We start from the raw sequence: 21,237 nt of genomic DNA on the forward strand, positions 1-21,237 counted from the left end.
CAGACCTGCATTTCAAACCCAATTCTATCACTTATGAGCTGTTGCTTTGGGGGCATATTCTTTAAAGTCTCTGAGCCTGAGTTTCCTCATGTCAAATGTTGGAGAAAACCCTACCTCACAGGTTCCTTCTAAGGTTTAAACAAGATAAGGTGTTCAAAGTGCTCAGCACAGTGCCTGGCACAGAATGAATAGTAAATGGTGACTGCCATCTGTTGACATGTATTTAACACAGCTGGCACCAGGTATGACCAGTGTCAAATGAGAAGCATATACAGAAAAACTGTTCATGTCCTCATCCTCTGTCTTCTTCCTCTACAAACTGTAACCTCCTTAGGAGGTGGCTCACACCTGTAATCCCAGCACTTTGGGAGACTGAAGTGGGTGGATCATTTGAGGTCAGGAGTTTGAGACCAGCCTGGCCAACATGGTGAGACCCTGTCTCTACTAAAAATACAAAAGTTAGCCGGGTGTGGTGGCGCATGCTTGTAGTCTCAGCTACTCGGGAGGCTGAGGCAGGAGAATCGCTTGAACCCAGGAGGCGGAGGTTGCAGTGAGCCAAGATTGTGCCATTGCACTCCAGCCTGGGTGACAGAGCAAGACTCCGTCTCAAAAAAAAAAAAAAAAAAAAAACAGTAGAAGCAGTTCTTACTTCACCTTCATATCTTCCTAGCACATAAAATAATACTGCATCTACAGCAGATCCTGTAATACATATTAAATAATATCGGATCTATGTGCTTTCTGTGAGTAGGTGATTGCCTCTTGGAAAGCAGAAGTGTCCAGCTAAAAAAAATGTTTCATTACTATTGAGTACAAACTAGAACTAAGCAAGGAATAAGTGGAATCTAGTTTATCAGCTTTTCTCAGATCCTCGTTCTCCTCATGCAGTATGCAGTAACTGTGTGGTTTGAGGTTAGAAGCTGGTAATTTACCCATTATGTGCCAGGCACCTTATACCACCAAGCCTAATTTTCTAATAATCCATGTGGGGTAGATACTGATATCTCCATGGTACAGATGAGAAGCTGATGCTTAAAGAGTCTGAGACACTTGCCTAAAGTCATGCAGCTAAGTGCCAGTGCTTGGATTTAATTCTGCAACAGCCTGCTGCCTCCTGCCGCCTCCTGCCATGGGACACTGCCTCTTGTTTCAGCTATAGGACTGTGGCGTGGAGAAAGACATCAGGACAAAGCCAATGTGCTGGGAATGGTAGTAGGGTCTTTCTTCTGCATGTCTTTCCTTGTGATTCCTGAGGAGGCTACCTCACCAAGACTTTCCCCAGCATCCACCTTATCCAAGTAGGTGACAAGATCACAGACAAACCACTGTTTAAGTTAAATTCTAGCTTTTAAGTTTGTATGTGAGTGTTCATGCAGAAATGTGAAATGCCTTTTACATGAGTAAGAACTCTTCCCTGAAAAGTCAGGGAAATACAAACAATATAGTCAGTCAGAAATTACAAATAATACTTAAGCCACAACTTTTACTCATGAATTTTTCTGGGAATTTATAGTTTTCAAATTCCTTTGAAAACTACTGCCAAGATGAAATTATCCAAATGTTCCAAAGTCTATTGATGCTAAGAATAAAAGCAACAGAGAAAATTCATGTGTTGGTTGCTTCCTTGATATTTTAATTACATCTTCTATATCCTCCATACCCCATTCAACATTTTCTGAAATCTAACAATATTTATTAAAAATAAAATAAAAAATTTAATCTATATGTAACAACCTTATTACAAAATAATTATTAAATGTCAAGAACCACATTTTGCTTTTGGTCAGAATGAAAAATAATCTTTTAGAGTGCCTGATAGGTGGAGTGTGGTGGCTCACCCCGGTAATCCCAGCTCTTTGGGAGACCAAGGTGGGTGGATCACCTAAGGTCAGGATTTCGAGACCAGCCTGGCCAACATGGTGAAACCCCATCTCTACTAAAAATACAAAATATTAGCCAGGCATGGTGGTGGGCACCTGTAATCCCAGCTACTTGGGAGGCTGAGGCAGGAGAATCGCTTGAACCTGGTGGGCGGAGGTTGTAGTGAGCCTAGATCGCGCCATTGCACTCCAGCCTGGGCAACAAGAGCAAAACCTCATCTCAAAAAAAACAAAAAAAACAAAAAAAAGTGCCTGATAAATTTGTTTTCTTATGAAGTTTTATGACAATCATCAGTTTAACTCTGTTAACTAGCAAATAGCATTTTGAGCCTGCAAGTCTGCCAGAAAACTACATTGAATGCCTAGTTTTCTACATGACCTTGAATAGTTTATTATATTTCAGAACACTCTGGTTGTCTGATGTGAAGTGTATTTGATTTTCTTCTACTCTTGTTGAAGGCAAACTCATTTTTTTTCCCAAAAAGGATGTTACATAGTTATTCAACTCATGGAAGAAAATCAGAATATTTTAATGAAGTGCTATTATGGATAACAATTCCTGTGGAATTTGATCAAGCCTCACCCTTAGGCAAAAGTATATTTAGTTTACTGTTTGCTTCTTGAAAGTCCTCCCCCAACTCATCCCACTACTGTCTCCAGTAGAGATATGTGAATCCTTGTAACAGTCTTAAGGAGTAGATGTTAATTCCATTGTATAGGAGATAAAACTAACACTCAGGGATTTTAAGTATTGTGCCTGAAATCACACAATGCTGAATGGCAAAGGTGGGGGGTTAAACCACCTATATCTGACACCACAATCCAATCTTTTCACTTACAGCATGACTTTCTTAGTATTCCCTTAGTTTTCTCTCAAAGGTTTTCTCTTGACATTTCACTGAGTGGTGGGCTGTTTGATGATCCAAATATAACAGAGTTCTAAGGATATCAATCTTTGCTGTCACCAAATGACTCTCGATTGATTATTGATCTCAATTGATTATTGACATCTCAATACTGAGGTCCCCCCAGCACCAGGAGCCAGAGCATTAGCATTTCACAAAATAAATGACAAATAGGAGAAATTACAAATAATGTATAAGCCACAATTTTTACTCATTCTTTTCTTATTTTCTCAAAATGTTTGACAAGTGATAGTCCACACTCTGTGTGTATCAGGCTTTCTGGACATTTATAAGGCAAAGTCAGTTGCTGGTCATGAATAGCAACTCAAACAATCCAAGCTTCATGTGGTTAGTATTCTGCCAGCTTGAGGAAACTTGTCTTTGGCCACAAATAAGAGAGAAGTAGTCCCAAAATTTAAGTGGCTGCCTATGATTACTCATTGCCTTTGAATAGTGGTTACTTCTCATGATAAACAACTATAAAATCATTTACATAAAATCCAGTGTAAGGGCTGATGAAATCAGCATCACTTTGTAAACCAAGTGAACAGACACAGAGCTGAAATTCAGACTCCAGATGCTGCAAAATATAAAAAGAAATACAAAAGTTTCAGAATGCTTGGCTCAGTCCCTGATGTGAGATTTCACAAAAACAAGTTTTTGTTTCACAGAAACAACCCATAGCGTACTTGCTGAAGAAATTTCAGAGAACAGGAAATGAATTTGGTCTGACATAATTTTAGGTACAGAAGTGTGATGTTAAGGTAACAGCATAAGCTCTTGCTTTGATTGTATCTGTTATCACATATAAGAACTATAGTTTCAAAGCTCAGGCTAAAGTGGTTGCAAAAGAGGTTTAAGCAGTGGACAAGCAGTTGTACTAAACCAGGAGGACCAAAGAAAAGTTTTTCACAGATCCCTAGTGGTCGGTGGCAATGTCTCTGACAACCTGGAGTGAGATTAGGAAGAAGAGCGCTGCATTGCATATGTGCATGTTGTTTGGTGTAACATTCCAGCTACTCTTTCTGGGAAAGACTGCCCTTTGCAGTGAAATGATAACATTCCTAAAATTTTAGGAGTTAAAATATCTTTTCTTCAAAATAATGAAGATAGTAGGATGCATGTTTTTTCTCTTTTTAAAAAACGTCCTTACTTAATTCAATTACTAGTTGGCTACTGTTAAGAGTTAACTTGTGTTCCCACAACAGATATTGAAGTCCTAATCCTAGTATCTATGAATATGGCCTTATTTGGAAATAGTGGTTTTGCAAATGATCAAGTTTAGAGGAGGATATTAGGGTGGGCCTTAATTCAAGACTGGTGTCCATATCAAATTTGGACATAGAGACAAATGTATACAAAGAGGAAGATGATGTGAACACACAGGGATAATGCCATCTACAGGCCAAGAAATGCCTAAGAATGCCAGAAAACTGCCAGAAGCTAAGAGAAGCATGGAACAGATTATCCCTCCCAGTCCTCCGTAGAGACGAGCCATACTGACTCCTTGATCTCAAACTTCCAGCCTCTGGGGCTGTGAGACAGTAAATTTCCATTCAGCCTCCTAGCTTGTGGTCAATTGTTACAGCAGCCCTAGGAAGCTAATACAGTCTTCTTACGTCAAATTCTTATTTCTGTTTTTATTTATTTTGCTTTTTGTAATTCTACTAGTTCTTAAAATCACAGAGTCTGAAAACCCTTAACAGGGGTGGCCACAAGGTCCCATCCAACCCTAAGATTTTATGATATTTTACACTGTGAGACCTCTTTTCTAATTTTTTTTTGACTAGGCATTAGTGTTCCTCCAGGACTGGAGCTTTTCAGACTCTCCTTGACATAGCAGAGTACAAACAAGCACAACATTTAGGTGTTTCAGACCCAGACCTGAGAAAATATCCCACAGTATGGCTTGATACTTTAAATGTGGATGCTTGATTTCTTTCCCTGTAGTTTGAGTAGGAGTAAAACTCTAGACGCTCCTTGTATGGGATGTAAGAGTTAGATGTGCGTCCACCCATGGATCCGATGAAGAAGGGTGTTTCTCAGAAGCTTAGGGATAGGTGCCTGAGATCTGTGGAATGTCTCTTCCTTTTTAGATTTGGATCATCAAACAGTCCACTACTCAGTGATCTTGAAAGCCCATTCCCCTTTCCTTTCTCCTCCCAGGCAAGCTAGTAAGAGGAGGTTAGGGACAGTGAGGTATGTTTTATCTGATGATGCTACGATGCACTGGTGAGTGTCATGTTTCCATTGCTCGAGGGGGTTGAAGTGTTCTTTAGCTTGAAGAAAATCTAACCGGGAATCCATCCACTCATTTATTCATTTGTGAACTCATTCAATGAATAGTAAAAAAGAGGAGTTCTAAGGATATCAATCCCTGCTGCTGCTGTCACCAAATGACTCTAACTACAATAACCACTAAGTGGTGAGAAACTCTACCCTCGTTGAAGAGAGGAGAACACTTGCGATCAAATAATTGAACCACAGCTGATGGTCCTGCAGCTGATGAGTGTCAGCAAGTTGACCTCAGTTCTTTATGACTCCCACATGTCAGCTCTTTCCACTCTATCAAGCTGCCTGCCCATACAACCCACCAAACTGGTACATATCATAGTATCATAAGACATGTCTCCCCTTCAGGAGCTCATTTCTTCCAGTCCTCTTTGCCTCCAGCCAAGGTCCATCCCTTCACAAAATCCTGGTTAAAAGCTCACCAGCTCCAGAAATGTTTCCTGGTTTCCAATTTTACTCAGCCAACCCTTCAGCATCTAGAACTTAAATTCTGAAATACCTGTTTGTTTGTTTTGCATTTATTGAGATGCTGTGCTGTTATTGACATCAACATGTTTTTGTTTGATTTGTATCTCCCTAAAATATCATCAGTTCTTCCAAGAAAAAAGCTGCATTTCCTTGTTTCTAGTCCCAACTTTTCTGCTAAGGAGCTATACTACTTAATCTATTTGAACATATCACTTAATGTGTTTGAATATGTGATCCTCACTGATAAAAAAAAAAACAACAAAGTGGGGATTGGGGAGTGGGTAATTGGAAAGAGTCTCTCCATGGATATTTCTTACCTTAATAGTGTGTATTTAGCATCTCCCATGCGTCCTGGTCCTTTGCTGGCTCTGGGAATTGTCCATTTGAGGCTTGTTGCCCAGCATCCTCATGTGAGGGGGACTGTAGTCTTCTTAAGGAAGACTCCTCCCACATCCCTGTTGGGCAACCCAGGCCAATACTACTGAGTATGGAATTGGGTAACACACACTGATGTCAATTTTTGTCTTCCTCTTTTTCTCCTTTCCCCTTTTCCTTGGTATTCAACCATAAATACAATTCCAGACCAAGATGATAGATTCTTCTCCACAGCCTGCTCATCTCCACAGATATCAATCACTCCTTCTTCTTAAAATGCTCTTATACTCTGTGCCCGTTTGTTAATTCCTACTCCTCTAAGACTTGATTATTCTTCATCTCCTCTTGAATGCCTTCCTTGACCACCAGTCTTCCATCTGTGCTGCTGCTACAACTTGTTAAAATATTTACCCCTCTGCACTGTAACTGCATCAGGCAGAAAGAACATAGTATAGTGGTTATGAGCACGGTCTCTTGGTTTCAGACTGCTCAGGTTTATAATCATCACTGTGCCACTTACTAGCTATGTACCTTGGACAAATTAGTTCTTTCTCTGTTTCTCAGTTTTCTCCTCTGTAAAATGAGGATAATAAGAGTACTTATATTCTGCAGTTTTTGGAGGCTTAAGTGAGTTAATGCATAAAAGCACCTAAAATAGTGAACATATTACCTAGTTAATAATATACAGTGATACACTTTCATGTTCCTTTTCCATCTGAAATCTCAAATAAGGAGATACAATTTTGTTGTAACATCAAAGTTATAATGTCTTAAGATCTCTGTTTTACGTTCCTCTTTCTTAACTATTGCCTCTTCCATCAGTCACCTCCCATCTGAGTATCCTCTCTTTCCTTCAATTGCCTGGTGTAATAATACTCATGTACCTTAGCCTGATGCTTGAAGAATGCTCCAAGAAATGGACTATTCTCATACAAAAGGAAAGGACTGGATTTGTTGCTGAAAGGTTAAAAGGCATAATATATGCGAAAATGCTCCAGGTAGAATCTGTCCCAGGAACAACTTGTGGATTCATTAGAGGAATGTTTATTAAACACCTGCTCTGTTCCTAGCATTATGTTACTGGGTGCTGGGGATTCAGTCCATGGCTTTCCTACTGTTTACTGTGTAGTGGGGAATGGAGACAATAACACATACAGTTGTAATACAATGTGAGGAGTTGTGTTGGAGGGAGAAAAAAACACTATGGTAACGTGCCATGCATATATATAATTCACCCCAGGAACAGGAGAAGGCTTCCCAAAGGAAATGGCACCCAGACTGAGTCTCAAAGCATGAATGAAAATTGATCAGCCTTGGAAGAGGAGAAGAGTATCCCAGGCTAACAGGAAATCTCAAGAGAGAAGACACAGAAGCATGAATCACTAATGTGTTTTGAAGCAATTGCAAGGAGTTCTGAGGGAGTGAGCGGTTAGAAGAGATCAGCATGAGCCAGATTATATCGTGCTTTTATGCTTCTGCTTGGATTTTACTCTGCAGGATTTTACTCTTAAGGGGCTTTTCAAGCATTTCAGGGAGGGAACAAATAGAAGCAGATTTGGGTTTTATACTAGTAGTTGTGTGAAAGGTAAGTTGCAAGGGATTAGAGCAGAAACAGAAATCAGTTTGTAAGGTTGTTACAATAACCCCCATAAAAATCTAAGTACTGGAACTAAGGGACATAAGCAAATAAAAAGGTTGATGAAGAGATTAGGAGAGAAAATAGATAAAAGTTCACATCAATTGTCATAGGGTTTAATTGTACTATATCCTTCAATGACTCAGTATTAGACTCTTCAGTCCTTCACTAGACTTTCTAGATGCAACGACTGTAATGGTAGGAATTTTGAATATCTCAGAGGCAACCTGTGAGTTATAAGGATTCTGAAAACACCTCAGCCGCACTTCAGTGACACTAGCCTTTCCCATAGAGGTGCAAGCTTGAACTAAAAAACCTAAAGCTACCAATTTTCTTCCTTATTTTCTTCAGCATGTTGTTGCTCTTATTTTTTGATACAAAGCCAGTTTCAGATTACCTTTACTTTTATCTTTATTTTTGCCTTATTTTAGTAAATGATTTAACTTTAATTTATTATCTTACAGACAACTGCCCCTATTTCTTTGCCGGGTGACTGCAAAGCCCCCAACTCCTATCATGACCTGTGTTTCCTACTCTGTCAGTGGTCAGGCTGGTGGAGTTGGGGAGAAGGGGTGTTCTCTGCTATGTATGCAATAGGGCTGGACTTTGAAGGAGAGCTGCTTTGTATTCTCATTCTGAGTGTTAGCCTCTTTTACATGCAGGAACAAATGATTGAGTGCCCCTGGCTCTGAGTGATGGGAAATGTAGATTGAACTCCTAGAGACTACTTCAGTATGCTTTTATATCTCTTTTGTTGGCAATTTTATATCATAGTTATATTAATATATAAATGATGAATTTAGAGAGGAAAGAGGTTGTAAACACCATGTGTTGAGCATTTATTTTAAGATACTATTTCTTTCTTATCCAAAGTGAGATACAAAATGTAATGTATGCAGCTTGGCACATCCATTAAGACTTGTGTGGCCTTTCAGCTCTATATTTCATTTTGAAGGCAGAAGAGGAATGAGAGAGGAAAGCACAGCCTTCTGTAGGGCATCCCCATCATATAGAACTTGGTGTACTCCATGAAGAATGTCATACATGCACTGGCAGGTGCTCATAATGCATGAGCCAATTTATCTTGGATAAACCTCTCCAAGCCCAAGGTACAAAGCAGTGAGGGTCAGGACTTGATTGTTCTGCTATTTGATTATTTATTGCAAGTTTGTATGATGTACCAGTAGGAGGAAACAGATAGGAGTGTCTTAGATATACTGCAAGGCTATGACCCAGAAATTATTGTTTAGTGAGGTTCAAATGGACTTCTCCTGGGAGAAACTGTGCCATATGTGATTAGACTGATGTCCAAGCCCATAGGAAAAACAGGAAGAGAAAACCCCTTCTTCTCCTGGCTGATCCCCAGAGATACCATTCTGAGTTTAGAGGTTTAAGTGCTAGGCCTGAAACCTGGGACACTGGTGTATGTGGACTAAAGTTGACTGCTTTTGGAGTGGGGCAGGCTTCTGTCTTGTTCCTCAAATGCCCACAAATCTAAACTGTCCCTAAATTCGCCGAGTAGGACTAGAGGAGCTGTAAGAAAACATGTAATCATCAGCTGTTATGTGGAGGTTGCACATGAAGAACAGGAATTATGAAATATATTGGTTTCAACCAAGAGTTTATTTGGGCTTCCCTGGAAGTTGTGTTGGTAAAAAGGGAGATTGTGTCCATTAACATACTACCATGAAATTAAATTGTATTATAGTAGAAATAAGAAATGAGAGGAACCCACTGTCTACCGATGTTGTGCCAACTCCCAAAATAGATATTTGTATTAACCGATTTATCCACGTTTTTGAATACCAATTATGTGCCAGATGCTGCACTGGCACCATGATTATTGTGAAGAGCAAAGGCAGTGCCTACCTTCAAAGAATTTACAGTTTAAGGAATATGTGAGTATAACTATTTAATCTAGGAGATTCTGAGACAGGTGTTCACTTCAAATGGAAAAGCTTTTGAAAAATCATAAAGGCGACTGTGTACCTACCACATGCAGCACTGGTAATGTTCAGGAAATGAGTAAAAAGTCAATCTTCTGTTTATCCCAAACCTAATTTTTGATTTTCAATATAAGATGGAAGAAGGATTTCACTACAAAAAGGATAGGGGAAAATAAAGAGACAAATCAATTTATTAAACTTCTAAAATATCAACCTAAATCAATGCACAGTGCAGAGATTTGAGGAGAGAATAGAGACTCAAACAGCTTCTCTGTACTTTCCCCTACCTCAACCAAGAGTTAACCTAAGTATGATGATATCAGAAATATCAGTTATTACTGACATAAAGATACAGACTCTCCACCAGAAAAAAAATATATTTTCATAGAAGAAAACCTTAAAACACAGAGAGATTAATTACCACTGAATAAACTATAGAATGAATAAAGGAAGAAAAGATACCTGTAAGTCAGTTTTGAAAAATAACAATAATTACTGCCACCACAATAATAATAATAAATGTCCAAATAGGGAGAAAAAGACAAAATTTGCACCACTGAAAGGGCAATAAGACTCTATGGCTTTTATTTCAGCCGCCACACAGGGTAGTAGACCGGGGAAATCTGAGGGAGGTGGTTGTCAGGTGCCGTGCAATTCCACACGGTTCCGTGAGGTTCACCAACCTCTGCTGAAAATGTACCACATGGCTGGCAACTGACCATAGGCAGTAGGTGGTACAAAGATGAATGAGTCACTATCTGTATCTTGAAGACATAAGAAAAACAACACTCAGTCTCATGGGGAAGCAGACAGGTTCCCAGCTACAACAGTAAAGGTCAGGCTGTGATAAGTGCTAGAATCAAGACAGAAAGCCCCAAAATCTAACAGATTTGGAGAGAAAAGAGAGAGCAGTCTTTCTCGATGATTAGAAATACTTCACAGAAGAGGGTGAAAAACAGTGTGGAGTTCCAGAAAGAGAGGAAAGGCATCAAAGGAATGGCACAGTGTAGGAAAGCACAAGGGATATTCAGAAAGTTCTATGTAGTTGGTTAGGGGCAGAGGCAGAGCTGACTTACATACTGGATAACTTGTTTACCAAATCAAAGATTTGGAACTAAAATCTACTAGCAAGTGGCAGTTAGTGAATCAGAGGCGGGCATATTGAGCCTAAGAAAAGAGAAACACCCATAATACCTGTAGCGGGTTGAATGCTGGCCTCCCAAAAGATATGCCACACGTCCTAATTCCCAGAACTTGTAAAAGTTAGCTTATTTGGAAAAAGAATCTTTGCATATATAATAGTTAAGATCTTGAGATGAAAAGATCATCTAGGATTATTCAGCTGGGTCCAAAATCCAGTAACAAGTGACCTTACAAAGAAAGCAGAGGGAGATTTGAGACAGACACAGAGGCGAAGGAGTTGGGAAGATGAAGGCAGAGACTGAAGTAATGTGACTACAAGTCAAGGAACATCAAGGCATGCCAACAGCCAGCAGAAGCTGGAAGAGGCAAGGAATGAATTCTCTTCTAGAGACTTCAGAAGGGGGTGTGACCCCCAATGACACCTTAATTTTGGGCTTCTGGTCTCCAGAACTGGAAGAAAATAATTTTGTGTAGTTTTGAGTCACCAGAGTTATGGGAATTTGTTACAGCAGCCCTGGAAAAGCAACATAGCACCTCAAAACTAATCATTATAAGTGAGATAGTAATGACTAACATAGATATAATGCCTTTCGATTTACAAATCTTTGTACATATAATTTTATTTTATTCTCATGACAAAACAATGAGGTAGCTATTATGGTTTCTTTTTCCACTTATTGTTGAGGAACCTCGGCTTCAAATAAATAAAATCACCTTCTTAAGTTAATTCAAACTTCTCTCTCTAACTCTAACTCCCTGTTTTCACTACGAACCCAACCTTCTTTGGTAATGAATCAGTCCTCACAGCTAGCACTTTTCCCACCCATACATGGTTGACAGCTTTAAATGGCATTCAAGAGTCTTTTGCAGGCCCAGCCTGGGGAATAAACCAGAGGAGGAGGGAAAAAGAGGGAACCAAAAGGGATCACATTTAGGGTATTCTAAATAAGGATAAAAACAGCCCTTTTCCAATTATCCTGGGTTTCAGCTACTGACTCTTGTAATATTGGGTAAGATTTCAAACTCCTTGAATCTCAGTTTTCTCTTCTGTAAAATGAGCATAAAAATTCTTGCCTTGATTGGTTTAAAGATGAGATGAGTGATATGGTTTGGCTGTGTTCCCATCCAAAACTCATCTTGAATTGTCACTCCCACAATTCCCATGTGTTGTGGGAGGAACACAGTGGGGGTGATTGAATTATGAGGGTGGATCTTTCCTGCATTGTTTCTGTGATAGTGAATGAGTCTCATGAGATCTGATGGTTTTAAAAACTGGAGTTTCCCTGCACACATTATCTCTTTGCCTGCCTGCCATAATGTAAGATCTTGCTCCTCTTTGCCTTCTACCGTGATTCTGAGGCCTCCCTAGTCACATGGAACTGTGAGATCAATTAAATCTCTTTATTTTGTAAATTGCCCAGTCTCTATGTCTTTATCAGCAGTATGTCTTTATCAGTAGTGTGAAAACAGACTAATATAGTAAATTGGTACCAGTAGGGTTGCTGAAAAGATACCTGAAAATGTGGAAGTGACTTTGCAACTGGGTAATAGGCAGAGAGGTTGGAACAGTTTGGAGGGCTCCGAAGAAGACAGAAAATGTGGAATAGTGTGGAACTTCCTAGAGATTTTTTAAATGGCTTTGAGAAAAACGCTGATAGTGATATGAACAATAAGGTCCAGGCTGAGGTAGTCTCAGATGGAGATGAGGAACTTTTTGGGAATTGGAGCAAAGGTGACTCTTGTTATGTTTTAGCAAACAGACTGGCTGCATTTTTCCCCTGCCCTAGAGATTTGTGGAACTTTGTACTTGAAGAATACGATGTGGGGTATCTGGTGGAAGAAATTTCTAAGCAGCAAAGCATTCAAGATGTGACTTGAGTGCTGTTAAAGGCATTCAGTTTTATAAGGGAAGCAGAGTACAAAAGTTCAGAAAAGTTGCAACCTGACAATCTGATAGAAAAGAAAATCCCATTTTCTGAGGACAAATTCAAGCTGGCTGCAGAAATTTGTGTAAGTAATGAGGAGTGAATGTTAATCCCCAAGACAATGGGGAAAATGTCTCCAAAGCATCTCAGAGGTCTTCATAGCAGCCCCTCTCATCACAGGCCTGGAGGCCTCAGAGGAAAACGGTTTCCTGGATTGGGACCAGGGTCCCTGTGCTGTGTGCAACCTAGGGACTTGATGCCCTGTGTCTCAGCTGCTCCAGTTGTGACTTAAAAGGACTAACATAGAGCTCAGGCTGTGGTTTCAGAGGGTACAAGCTCCAAGCCTTGGCAGCTTCCACACGGTGTCGAGTCTGGGAGTGCACAGAGGTCAAGAATTGGGGTTTGTGAACCTCTGCCTAGATTTCAGAAGATGTATGGAAACACCTGGATGCCCAGGCAGAAGTTTGCTGCAGGGGTGGGGCCTTCATGGAGAACTTTCTGCAGTGCAGAAGGGAAATGTGGGGTCAGAGCACCCACACAGTGTCCCTACTGGGGCACTGCCTAGTGGAGCTATAAGAAGATGACTACCATCCTCCAGACCCCAGAATAATAACTCCACTGACAGCCTGCACCACACACCTGGAAAAGTCTGACACTCAACGCCAGCCCATGAAAGCAGCTGGGAGGGAGGCTGTACCCTGCAGAGCCACAGGGGCAAAACTGCCCAAGTCTGTGGGAACCTACCTCTTGCATCACGGTGACCTGAATGTGAGACATGGAGTCAAAGGATATCACTTTGGAGCTTTAAGATTTGACTGCCCTGCTGGATTTTGGACTTGTATGGGGCCTGAAACCTCTTTGTTTTGGTCAATTTCTTTCATTTGGAGTGGCTGTATCTACCCAATGCCTGTACCCTCATTGTATCTAGGAAGCAACTAACTTGCTTTTGATTTTACAGGCTCATAGGCTCATTGTCTCAGATGAGACGTTGGACTGTGGACTTTTCAGTTAATGTTGAAATGAGTTAAGACTTTGGGGGACTGTTGGGAAGGCATGATTGGTTTTGAAATGTGAGAACATGAGATTTGGGAGAGGCCAGGAATGGAATGATATGGTTTGACTCTGTCCCCACTCAAATCTCATCTTGAATTGTTAACTCCCACAATTCCCACATGTCATGGGAAGAACCCAGTGGGAGGTGATTGAATTATGGGGGCGGCTCTTTCCTGTGCTGTTCTCATGATAGTGAATGAATCTCATGAGGTCTGATGGGTTTAAAAATAGCAGTTCCCTGTACAAGCTCTCTCTTTGCCTGCCACCGTCGATGTAAGATGTCACTTGCTCTTCCTTGCCTTCCATCATGATTCTGAGGCCTCCGCAGCCATGTGGAACTGTGAGTCCCATTAAGCCTCTTTCTTTTGTAAATTTCCCAGTCTCAGTTATGTGTTTATTAGCAGCATGAAAGCAGACTAATATAATGAGCTATGTATTTTTTCAAAACTTTGAAAACTGCAAGGACAATGAAAAATGTGAGTTATAGTGATAAGAGTAAAGGGAAATGGTGCAGTAGAGTGGTACAGATGTAACAGCATATTAGTATCACCTGGGAACTTTAAAAAGTCATAGATGCCTACGTTCTACCACAGAATTATTAAATCAGAATCTCTAGGAGTAGGCCTCAAGTATCATTATTTTTAAAAAGCATCCCAAATCCGTCATATAACTGCAGCCAATTTTTGAGAACTCCTGCAGGAGTGGGAAAAAATGAACTCTGGCATCAATTGATCTAGGCATAAATTCCATATAGTAACTTTATAATTTGCACTTTGTAAGTTGCGTGAGCTTGCGCAAATTACTTTAAAATAGGAATAATAATACTTGACTCATAATGCTGTTGTAAGGATTGAATTAAATGCGTATAAAGTGGGATAGTAAGTTCAAACTAGTTTGGTTTTCCCCATTCTGTTCACATCTATAAAGCCATTGGAAAGACAAAAGGAAAGAAGGGAGAGGGAGGGAGTTAGCATTTGACACATACATGCATTTCCACAAATTGGCTCCAAATTGCATTTTCTTAATTTGAGGTAAGTTCATTTACAAATGTAGCTTTTGCATTATGAATACAGATGTTAACAAATGCAGTCATCATCATGTAGAACTAGTTTCTCATAAACTTAATAGGTTCCCAGGGGTTACATAATTCAGATTAACTGTAAAACCAAGTGTTTCCCCATTAATCAATGCCCCAGGGAAGTGCCAAGTGTTTCCTGTCTTAGCAAGTTGTATTAGATTAGAGTCACAAGACATCAGTTCACTAAATGTGAGGTGCCTGTAATGACCAAATGTCACTCACCAATGGTAGAAAAGTTCAAATATTGGTAACAATATGGTAACAGTTTTTGCTGTTGTTTCTGTTTTAGCTATGGAAAATCATCTCTATCTTGCAAGGCATTTCAGGGTCCAAACTAGCATTTTCATCTTCATTCGTTAGTCTGAAATGGGTTGGTTACAGGATGAAGGGCATACACTAGCTTATGAAACATCTTCAGAACATAAGAGATAAGGGAATAATGGGAATTAGAAGGACAGTGGCGTCGGCTGGTGGCTGTTAGTGTCATAGGTAACAGAGAAAAAAATGGACAAGATCTACTATCAATCAGGACATGATGTGAAAGCCAGAAGCCTTCAAAGAACCATTCACCATTCAAAAAGCAGCTTTCAGTATGCTACTGGATCCAGTAGAAATTGAGCCTGCTCATGGCACATCAAGTAATTGTGTGACTGGGCTGCTCATCATGAGCTCTTTAGTGTCAGATCTTCCAAGTCAGTAGTTTGGGCAGGCACATCAGTAACACATCATACAATGAATGGTACATTTGCGATCAGGCATGAGCATGTCCAGTGGGAACAACTAAGTTACACAAATTGGCAGCTATGTCCCACATATACTTAACTTGTTAAACCAATGTGTCTCCCTCAGGTCACACCTGAGACCTCACAGAGAGTTCCCATAACCAGTTATCAGAAGATGAAAAACCCAGGTCCGTTTCAGAGATGGGTGGCTCAATATTTCATATGAGCTGAAAGTGGACTGCTTGTGCAACACAGCTCCACCCAGGGTGGCCAGGAAAGAAAGTAGTGAGGGGAAATTCTCACTACTGTGGGCAGGGCTTCAAGAAGTACATCCATCAGGTCATCAGCTTGTGTAGACAGTGTGAGTGGAGCAGGTTCACTGTTGATTCTCTGACCATATCATCTCTCTCTTCAGTTCCTGCAAGACAGACTTTCAGTGGTCGGTGCTTGCATTCCTTTCCTTCTCTGACTAATGATACCTGCTTTGTCTGCTTGTGCAATAGGCTGGAAGTGTTGGAAATGAGTACCTCCCAGGGTGTGGAATACGGAGAGGCAAGGTGGGCTGCCCCTGAGGGGAGGAGTATTTTATAACAAATACTGTAGATAATTCCCAGCGTATCATGATGATAAACATCGGAATGATTTTTGGTCAATGTTTCTGCTCTTTTAAAATCATCTACACAATCCCATTATTGCCAGAACCTGAGACAGAGATTTCCCAGTGCTCTAATCTGGATGCCACTGCTCTTAGGAGCAGCTCTCAGCCAATGACTGACCCACCAGGACAGGAATCGGTGTACTGATAGCCCAGCTCCTTCTCCCCTGGAGCAGGATAACTCTGATGCTTGTGTCTTGTACTGGCTCTCAGAGTTTCCTCGGTAGGATTGAGCTCCAGGTACACTAAGTGATAACTGACTCAATAGTGCACCCATTATTGGCTACTTTCCCTTCCTGCTTCACTTCCCCACTCCCCTGTTGGACTTTCCTCCACCAACTAAGTAACCTATTTGTATTCAGATCCTTGTCTCAAGATCTGCTTCTATGTGAATCCAATTAAGTCAGGTATCTATAAGAATAGTAAATGCACATGTCTTTTGCCCCAAGATTTCCACTTCCAGGAATTTATCCTAAAGTCGTACTCACAAATGCTCCCAAAGGCATGATCTTTATAATAATAGTAGTAAACATCATTAAGTCCTTACTATATACTAGGCATTAAAGCTTTTTTTCATGTCATATCTCACTTAATACTCAGAAAGCCCTATGCAATTACAATTACATATCCATTTTTACATAAGAGAAAAGTGAAGCATATAGAGGTTGACCAACTTAAGAGTATAGGAGCTAGTAGTGCAGAGCTAGGATTCAAAACCTGGAAATCTGCTTTCAAGGCCCATCGACTCACTCTCTGTATAAGCATGCACATGAGGATGCTTATTTCTGCATTGTTTATTACAGCTGAAAACAATCCAAATGTCAATAGAAGGATGGTTACATAAATTATGGACGTCATATAATAAAATATTTAGAGCTACTATAAATAAAGCTTATATACTAATAGAGAAAGAAGTCCAAGATATTAAGTGAAAAATGCAAGGTGCAGAACACCAAATTATATAGGCTTCCAATCTTGCAAAGCCCAAAGAGCTATGTGTAGGTGTATATTTCTGCGTGTGTTAACCATCACAGGTAATGGTTGTTCCCTTAGGAGAAGCCTGTGCGGTGAGCATGAGAGGGAGACATACTTTACACTGAAAGCCATTTTTTATTGTTTTAGTATAAGTATATATTACTCTTCAAAAAGCCCTATGAAAAATACTGTGTAATCAAGCTATATATGAATATATATGGAAGGAGTAATTCATTCTTCCTGGAAGAGTCTCCCAAGGCCCCATAAAAGGACATACTGTGTGAGTAAATGCAGAAGATCTCTCCCAGTAACAGTATTTTTGAAGCTCCGTAAGTGTGAGAGTTCATAAGATACTGGGTAACTGTACAGTTTGTTGTGTAGAGTTGGCAGGAAACGAGGCTAGGAAGGTTGAGATAAGATAATTTGTAGATGCATTAACTCACAAGTGAACTGAAATACTCAGGCCTGTCAACAGTTACTTGACAAAAATATTTTTCTGTGGAGTCTTTATAATATCTTTGAAGACCACATGTGCCACACGGGATATTACAAGAAAGGAAAAGAAAAATATTTCAAGGCTTCCTATAAAGAGTGTTCGCTTTCTTCACTCTCACTCACTTCAGAGGGTTAAGAATCAGAAAGAACTGATTTTGAAATGCTTACTTAATCACTTACCCGCAATGAGTTCAATGTATTCATCTGTAAAACACATATTATAAGAATACAACCTTCACAGAATTAATGTAAGGATCAATTGAGATAATTCATGCAAAGCAGTTACTATAATACATTGCTTGGGATTAGCAGGCACTCAGTAATCATTACATGTTACTATTGCTAATAAGTGCTGACAAATAGCAACTGCAACATGATCACAACCTTACTGATATCGTAAGGAACTGAAAACGGTGAACAGAAAGTACTTCTCTAGGAAAATGAAGGTCTACAGTTTGAATCCAAAGAAAACCCCACATTCAAAATGGTCTCATTGGCTTTCTCTGAAGCAAAACCCTAAGTGACATCCAGGTTCTGCCTAAAGCTACAAGGCTGCCTGACAGCTGTGGAATCTGTCAACCTCAACATATGTGCCATAATCTCTGGTCCACCGATTACACTCAGGTTGGTGAACCATGGCTGATGGTGTTTGTGACTTCATTTTTTATTTTATTTTATTTTTCTCGAAATGTAGTCTCACTCTGTCAGTCATCCAGGCTGGAGTGCAGTGGCATAATTATGGCTAACTGCAGCCTCAAACATCTGGGCTCAAGTGATTCAATCAACTCAGTCTCCCAAGTAACTGAGATTACAGGTATGAGCCACTGACTGTAGCTTAGAATGAATACCTTAAAAAATTCAGAATATTAATTTTGCCTACAGAAATACAATGATCTAAAAACTGTTCAACCTAACTTTATGTTAAAAATTTATCTCAACCATCCTTTCTGCTGAAGATGCTTGCAGAGAGGCAACATTTACAAAACAGAAGAAACAAATTAAGCAAGCAATGGTTAGAAAAAATGTCAATGAGCAACATTCTGATTGTAAAAATCTAATTAACCGGCCGGGGCCGTGGCTCACGCCTGTAATCCCAGCACTTTGGGAGGCCGAGGCAGGTGGATCACGAGGTCAGGAGTTTGAGACCAGCCTGATCAACACGGTGAAACCCCGTCTCTACTAAAAAATACAAAAATTATCCAGGCATGGTGGCACACCTGTAATTCCAGCTACTCAGGAGGCTGAGGGAGGAGAATCGCTTGAACCCGGGAGGCAGAAGTTGCAGTAAGCTGAGATTGCGCCACTGCACTCCAGCCTGAGTGACAGTGCGAGATTCCATCTCAAAAAAAAAAAAAAAAAAATTCTAGTTAACCATAACAAACGCCACACATACGCATGAATGATGTTATGGGTGTCAAATTTATCATCCTAGACTGAGAGCCAAAAGTGCTTAATCTGAACAAAGTATCACACTGGTAGAACTGCAGAGAGACAAGCAAACAAACTGGATTAGAGACCCTTTTCTTCAATGACGAAAGTCATTGTCACACTTTTTTTGTACTCAGTCATACTAATGCATGAAACTTCTCCCCCCACAGTTGCAGTGACATTTTTGTTTTCCAAACCAAAAACTGGAGCACATGTTTTGATAAGATCAAATATTCTTATGGGAACAACAGAACACATTGTCTTAAAGAAATATTTTCTCCCCAAATTCTAGAAATCTGGCAGTACCCAGGTGACAGTTATAGATAGGTTTTTTTGTCTCTTCATACAGATCTTGTCCCTCTAAAAATGGCAAGTGTTAAACTTTAGATTCAAAGTACTCAGCAAGTGTGAGTTCTCTGAAGATAGGGAAAAAAGTGGGAGAAGACAAAAAATGTAGGATGGCAGAAACTGATGACATTTTTTTAAGAGGAGGGAAACTAGGAAGATAGGAATTTATAAAATGAAGGTTTTTAGCCAATTCTATTAAAAGTTTAGACAAAGTTAGATTTCATGAGGTTGAAAAACAGAGGAAATCGTGTTACAACGTAACTAGAAATAAAAATTTTATTTGTTTGTTTTGAACTCCACAACGAACAAAAAGGCCGCAGATGATAAATGTTTATAATCATTTTTCACTTTCAGCACATTGCTTTAATCTTTCATTAAAAAATTCAGGGAGAAAAAGAGATCCACATTTTGTTGCTGACCTATAAAATTTTTTAGTACTTTCATAATCCCAAGTATTCACCATCATGATCAAAGAAAAAAATCACTCCCCAGAAAATAGCTGATAATGACATCAAAAATTACTCTTGTGTTTCATTGAGATCTAAGTATTTTGTGCTGACTCATAGATATGTTGGTGAACCTGCATGGCCATGGATCGAAGAACTTGAAGTTACAGTAACTGGGTGTTCTTAAGTAGATAACATCATTACAAAATGTTACAAAATTATACTAAATTTTCCCATCTTCTCAAAGTCCACACAACTTTGAACTCTGATTGCAGGATCTAGGATATCATTCATTTTCTCCTCAATCTAAAGCCTAACTCTTCCCATCTTACATATGAAAAAAAAAAAAAAAATAGAGAATGTTTCTGGTCTATGGTCTTTGAAAAAAACTGTAACATAATCAACAGCTAATTTATTGAACTGGTTCAAGTGAAATTTCATATATGTTTATATTTGTTGTGGCTCAGTTCAGTGGGATGATAACAGAAGTGATGAGTTCAATGTACAGTTTATGTTAAATTAAAGCATTTGTTTTTCATTGCTTTTCTTTCTTTCCCACTGACTATCATATACACATAACAGAAGGAATTGGAACCACTATTTTAAATCTCAAAATGAAAGGTACATGTAGAGACTTTTGAAAAAGGCTACATCCTCAACATCATGGGACCAGCATATAAGTCCTGTGCTACTTACACTCAGTCTGGAACATGCAAAAATCCTTCTATTTTGTCATGTTTTTGTTTTTATCTTCTAGCCTCTATAGATTTATGTTCCAGCATCTTTGTTGAAGATACGATCTTTCATTATCAAATTGCTTTGGCACTTTTATTGAAAATCAGTTGACCATATAAGTGTGAGACTATTTCTTAATTCCTATTCAGTCTCATTGATCTGTATGTCTATCTTTATATCAGTATTACAATACTTTTTATGTAACTTTAGTGTTATAATAAATTTTGGAGTGAAGTAGTATAAGTCCTTTAATTTGACTTCTTTTTTGAAAAATAGTTTTGGCTAATCTACCTTTTTGACATTTTCTTATGAATTTTATAATCAACTTATAGAAAACGTCTGCTGGGATTTTGTTTGGAATTGCCTTGAATTATACATAAGTTTTGAGAGGGTTTCCATCTTAGCAATATTTAATTTTTCATTTTGTGAACACAGTATATGTCTCCACTTATTTAGGCCTCCTTTAAATTTTTCTCAGCAATGTTTTGTAGCTTTCAGTGTACCTATTTTTGGTGAATCTTTTATGAAATTTATTCCTATTAATATTTCATATTGTTGATGCTATTATAAATGGTATTGTCTTCTACATCTAAATTTTTAGTGGCTCATTGCTAGCATACAGAGATGAAATTGATTTGTAAATTTTAACCATGTATTCTACAGCCTTGCTACATTCACTGGTTAGTTGTAGCAGCTTTTTTTTTTTTTTTTTTTTTTTTTTTTTTTTTTTTT

The 21,237-nt window shown here is 39.2% G+C and overlaps 1 protein-coding gene across 3 annotated transcripts in view; it reads right to left on the reverse strand.

Moving 5' to 3' along the window:
* Window positions 1–21,237, reverse strand: part of PTGER3 (prostaglandin E receptor 3 (subtype EP3)) — a 211,258-nt gene that overhangs the window by 53,534 nt on the left and 136,487 nt on the right. Inside the window, exon 7 of one of the 3 annotated variants that reach the window (XM_011977624.1) lies at window positions 527–605. The exons of the other annotated variants lie outside the window; for them this stretch is intronic. Coding sequence (XP_011833014.1) covers window positions 527–605 — 79 coding nt within the window. The remainder of the gene's footprint in view (window positions 1–526; window positions 606–21,237) is intronic. 3 annotated transcript variants of the gene reach the window in all.

This window comes from Mandrillus leucophaeus, unplaced genomic scaffold (assembly GCF_000951045.1).
Source record: "Mandrillus leucophaeus isolate KB7577 unplaced genomic scaffold, Mleu.le_1.0 Scaffold103, whole genome shotgun sequence".
In the NCBI taxonomy this organism is placed as follows: domain Eukaryota; kingdom Metazoa; phylum Chordata; class Mammalia; order Primates; family Cercopithecidae; genus Mandrillus; species Mandrillus leucophaeus.